The sequence below is a fragment of the Trichoplusia ni genome, chromosome 8, assembly GCF_003590095.1.
Source record: "Trichoplusia ni isolate ovarian cell line Hi5 chromosome 8, tn1, whole genome shotgun sequence".
Taxonomy (NCBI): domain Eukaryota; kingdom Metazoa; phylum Arthropoda; class Insecta; order Lepidoptera; family Noctuidae; genus Trichoplusia; species Trichoplusia ni.
The window spans coordinates 9,797,441-9,802,544 of record NC_039485.1 but is presented as its reverse complement, the minus strand read 5'-3'; the positions used below and the strand labels follow the sequence as shown (position 1 = coordinate 9,802,544).

At 37.3% G+C, this 5,104-nt stretch overlaps 1 protein-coding gene across 2 annotated transcripts in view; it reads left to right on the top strand.

Annotated features, from left to right (window-relative positions):
* The first annotated feature begins 880 nt into the window (after window positions 1-880).
* Window positions 881-5,104, top strand: part of LOC113496585 (syndecan) — a 355,446-nt gene continuing 351,222 nt past the window's right edge. The window contains exon 1 of one of the 2 annotated variants that reach the window (XM_026875856.1): window positions 881-1,341. In XM_026875856.1, the coding sequence (XP_026731657.1) occupies window positions 1,276-1,341 (66 nt within the window). In that variant the 5' untranslated portion in view covers window positions 881-1,275. The remainder of the gene's footprint in view (window positions 1,342-5,104) is intronic. The other variant, XM_026875855.1, reaches the window with a different exon arrangement.

Below are 5,104 nucleotides of genomic sequence, written 5' to 3'. Positions count from 1 at the left end.
GTTCGTGTTTTATTGTAATCCTTCGAAAGTAAAGAAACATATTTTATTTCTTTAGAAGACACGTTCTCATACTAAAAGATAACTGATTTTTTCGAAGTTCGATATCATGAACGAACAAACAAAAGAATTGGTAATATCAGCTAGACGGAAGTATAGGTACACAAAGACGTTAAATAAATGTGATTTTTGCGTTCTCTATATGTTTAGTCGTGTAAATCTGTTTGTGTCAAAACTATAGGTACAGAGCCATCTAGCGGAAGACGCTCGAATCATTAACACTTAACACTAGGTGAAAAGTACCACTTTCGGCATGGACTTTTCGGGTACCGGTGAAGTAATTTATTGTTTAAAATTTCTTAATAAAACCTGGATGTGATTGTCTCAACAATAATGATAATAAGTTGCATATTTTTCAAAATTTAACACAAGTGGCTAAGTTGTGAACGTGGTTTAAAACTATTCTTGTCTTCTCCGACAGATGGCAGTACTACCACTTTCACTTGTTATAAATTGATGATTATGTTGTTGTTTCAATACATAATAATATGTAGTTCTATGTATCTTTGTCTTAATATTACCTTACAATAGTACCTTTACTTTCGCAAAATACCGCTAGCTAGATTGAACAATGATAATAGTTCTAATTGACCTATTCTTGTTAACACAACAAGTGTCTCTCTTCATTTTATGTTATTGTCTTGGCAGGGAATAACTTGTATCGGACGCTTTTAGATAGCTATCGTATGAGTTGTTTGTTTTGAAGTCTCTTCAATGTTATACATACGGTCGTCGCCCCAGCAAATAATATTTCTGTCTCTCCCTTGACCAAATTTAGAACAAGCTGTTTCGTAGACGTAGTACAAACTGTTCGAAGTTGGTTATATAGCTTGTATCTCGAAAAGACGCAGAATTAGGGGCCTGTTTTTGTGAACGCAACGACTAGGCCATTATTCTTCGACGTAATAAATAGGAGTGCGTGACGCGAAATACAGCTCCATCGACCATCGGGCGACGACCGAACGCGGCCTATTCGATTGAAGTTGGCCACGAGCGCGCCGCGTGCGGGGCGCGCGCCCTCAACGCACTGAACCGAGCTCCAAGCGCCACTCAGTTTACTACAATCGCAAACCGACGCCGCATGTCGTTTCGCGCGCTGTTTCGACCCGTGTGTATGGTGTTAGTGGAATAACATAACAGCAGATTGTTTTGTGCTGTGTTAATATTGTGTGATTGTGTCATACTGCTGGTGCGACCGGTCCGGTTCACATTGTTGTGATGCATTTGAGGATATACCTATGGCTGTCTTGTGTAGTCCTCGCAGGATACGTTCGAGCGACAGAGGTAAGGGGGACTGTCTTAAATACGGCACTCGCCCGGCTTTTTGTTGTGTCTAAAGACGGGGAACGTGAGTTCAGTCTCATAACAGGAACATTAGCTTGCAGAGTTTGATTCTTTCGAAAATTGCATCAACTTGCGTAACTGTTTTCAATGTCAACAGAGTTTCGATGCGAAATTAAAGTTGTGAGTCGGTGAATTAACGTGTAAACGTTAACGTTGTAGTGCGTTATAGGTTGGTTACCTTGAATATGCGGTAATCGCAGGTAAACAATCGTTATCTCGATACCTTCCCAGCGATTTGTGTAGCGTTATTTTTGTTTCCGTAGCAGCGGGCAACGAGTATCGTTGGATAGTGTGCGCGGTGTAAACACAGACGGATCATGAATGGGAGCGCGCTGTCGCCCACGTTTTGGGAGAAAGCTGAGACTACGCACACCTACATAAGTGCATATCGGCTGCGACACCATAATATGGATTGTCGTAAAGCGACTAGTGTCATTAGTTAACACAAAACTAAGTAACAAACTTATTTCTCAGCTGTGAGAATGTTTCGCTTCGAGTCCGTTAGTCTCACACAAAACTTATCTATGTAATCTATTGGTAGATCAGCTGAGTCAGTGCCATGCTATCCCATTTCTGTTTGGAACCATGTTTTTGTATTTTGAAACCAGGTAGTTAATTAAACTAGTAGGTAGCAACGCCTCCGTACTTAAGCTGAACATGACTTCATTGAAAGTTAGGTTACTGGCTGGCTATAATTAAATTAGGGTTTACTTAATATCTCTATTCGTCTGTTTTCACAACGGATTACATTAACAGGTAGGTAGTAGTTTCCTACTCTTAGATAAGCAATTTCAGGTTAAAATTAATATTTGGTATAAGATTGAAGTATGTAGGTAAAGCCCTATAGTTCTTTTTTTTCATTTTTCAAATTGTGAAAGTAGGTTTGATATACTTGCGTTTTTTACGTGTTGCTATGAGCTGTAGCTAGTTACCTTATTAAAATAAAACCAACTCCAAATTCACAGTTTACCTGATCTGTGATCTGTAACTCTGTAAGATATCTACCGACCTTCTTACTAACACGTATCTAAGTTTCTATGACAGTATACCTACTCAGGCCATTAAACATTGGGTAACTTATGGCTTCTCAACACAATGCTTTTCATTAAAACTAATAGATTCTTGCGTCAACTGTTGTAGGATTAATGCCTATTACCTCCTACATGTGTTTGTGATTGTTCGATGCACTTTGATGTAGGTACAATCAACACCAGAATTACTAAACACTGTCAGATTTATAAGACTTCATCATCATCCTAGCATCAGCTAAGTACCAGTGTTTTACAACGAGCTACTGCCTATCTGACCTCCTCAAACCAGTTACCTGGGCGACACAATACCCCTTAGACTGGTTGTCAGATTTTCTAGCATCTGACTACCTGTAACGACTGTCAAAGGTGTATGAATAACCCCGGGACCCAGAATTTAATGTGCCTTCCAAAACACGGAGGAACTCGTTATGACAAAGATGGTCACCCATCTACGTACCGAGCGCGTCAAGTGTAGCTTAACCTGTGATGAATCCATTTATGCAGCTATAACTAAGTTACGAACTCCTCGGTATTTATAAGACATCTTATCACGACAAAATGCATTGAGTTACTTAATTAAGTCAGTATTGAGAGCATTCCACAATAACTAAACACCATTATCGTAATGGTCACTGATTGTGATTAGCAGTTTGTAAATCTGATATACCTTATCAAGTTTTGTTGGTGGCCTTACCTAGTCGATACATCGATTGCCAATAGTCTATAAAATTGATGATTCTACCTGTAAGGCTGTGCTGCACCCTTTTCAACGTCGTTACATGAACTAAAGGGCAAATTCTTCTTTACTAAATTGCTTACTTAAATAGATTAGATTAAATCATTCAGTCTTATTAAGTTACCGTTATTGTACCTGTAGATGTTAAGAAAAATAATGTCGTATTAATAATTTTCGTGAAATAATCATGCCACGTAAGAAATTTTGAACTGCTACAGGTTTCATTAGATCTACCAAATAAGCGTAATGTGAGGGCAAAAGTAGTCCTCAAGTTACAATCACTAAGTGACTTAAAAATATCTCTTTTAATATACTGAAATGATCTGAACTTTCCTTTTCTGCCACCAAGTTTATAACTTCGACCAAACCTTGACAGTCAATTACTAAAATTCACCTCAAAAACAAAAAGCATCTGAAAACTGATCTTAAACGCATTCTTGACAGCTATTAAGAAGACTACGAGATGTTTAACATTACGTCACAGATAAATAGCGAATGTAGTATGAAATATGAAACAATACATACATGTTCCAAGTAAGTAACATGCCTTGGTTTCATAAACAAAGCCAGGACTCAGACCACTGGCTTTTGGCAGCTTCAAATGGCTTCAATAACGAGACAGGTCAAATCAGATCAATGTTAGGTCATAGACACTTATGAAATTGTAGGGTGAAACTTATGTCTTGAATATAAGTACAAAGTTTGATATCAGACAAGGGTGAAACAAGGTTGTTTGGTAAACTTGATTTGGTAGGCGTTTGAAAGTATGTCGGTAATCAATATTGTCTTAGATTCACTTGATCAATAAAGTACAAGTGGAAAACTACTAAAAGATTCTTACGAGGTCTCACCCTTGACGGAAACTGAAATTACTTACCATGTATCGGGTATGTATATATGTACTGAAAAAAGGGTAAATTCCTCTTATTCATTAACTTTCAAAATACAAGTTTTAAGGTAGTAAACGTCCAAAGTTTTCATATATCATATTGACAGACTATACATTTTTTAGTTGCCAAAGTTACAATTACCAACTGTCATGGCGTCTTCATCTAGTACTTTAGTATGTTATTTGACTACTGGACAGACACATCAAATTCCTGCTTTATCAATGCAAACAATCCTTATCATTGTCAGGTGTACAAACATGTAACGATTATGTATTCATATTTTTCGTTACTGGAATTCTTACACATTCTTTAACTGGTTGAATGCGGAGTTTAAGTACGTTTGGTATTTAGTCGTGAACGTCTGTATAAACTAATACCTAAGCGATGCTAACGTTATAAATGTGAAGGTGACTCTATCTGCATGTTTGTTAAGCTTTCAAAACTAAACTACCGATTTTGATTAAATTTGGAATGGGAGTAGATTGAACCTCAACGACGGAGAACAATAGAAACGCCAAAGTTTTGTTACCACTTTTTTTTAATTAAGTATTTACTACATAATCAATGACAATTGGTTTAAAAACTATCTTGGACTAAATCCCTGTCAGTTTATTGTAAGTATATGAAATAAGCGCTGTTTCAAATAACTTACTTAAATGTAATTGGATCTTCATGCCATAGCCTTGGTCGTTGGATTGTAGGTACAAGTACAAACAGCAACCAAGCATCACGTGTCGTGTGTGAGCGAACCAATAAAAAAATAAAAATCTTTCGGTGACGACTGTACGCACATACGTCAAAACGAAATCGATATCACAGAAAAGGTCAAATCGGTATAATATAGAGATGACATACTCGACCTTAGTACCGTCTGCGGTACTGTTATCATTTCATTAGCATACATTGCTTGGTTATTCAAAAATTCATTTGTCTTTAATGGGATGTAGCACGCAATGTATCGATCGGTACTTTATCTGTCGTGATTGGTCTGGCTATAAAACTATAGAGGTAATCGATGAGCTGTTGTTATGCTAGTTGCATATGAC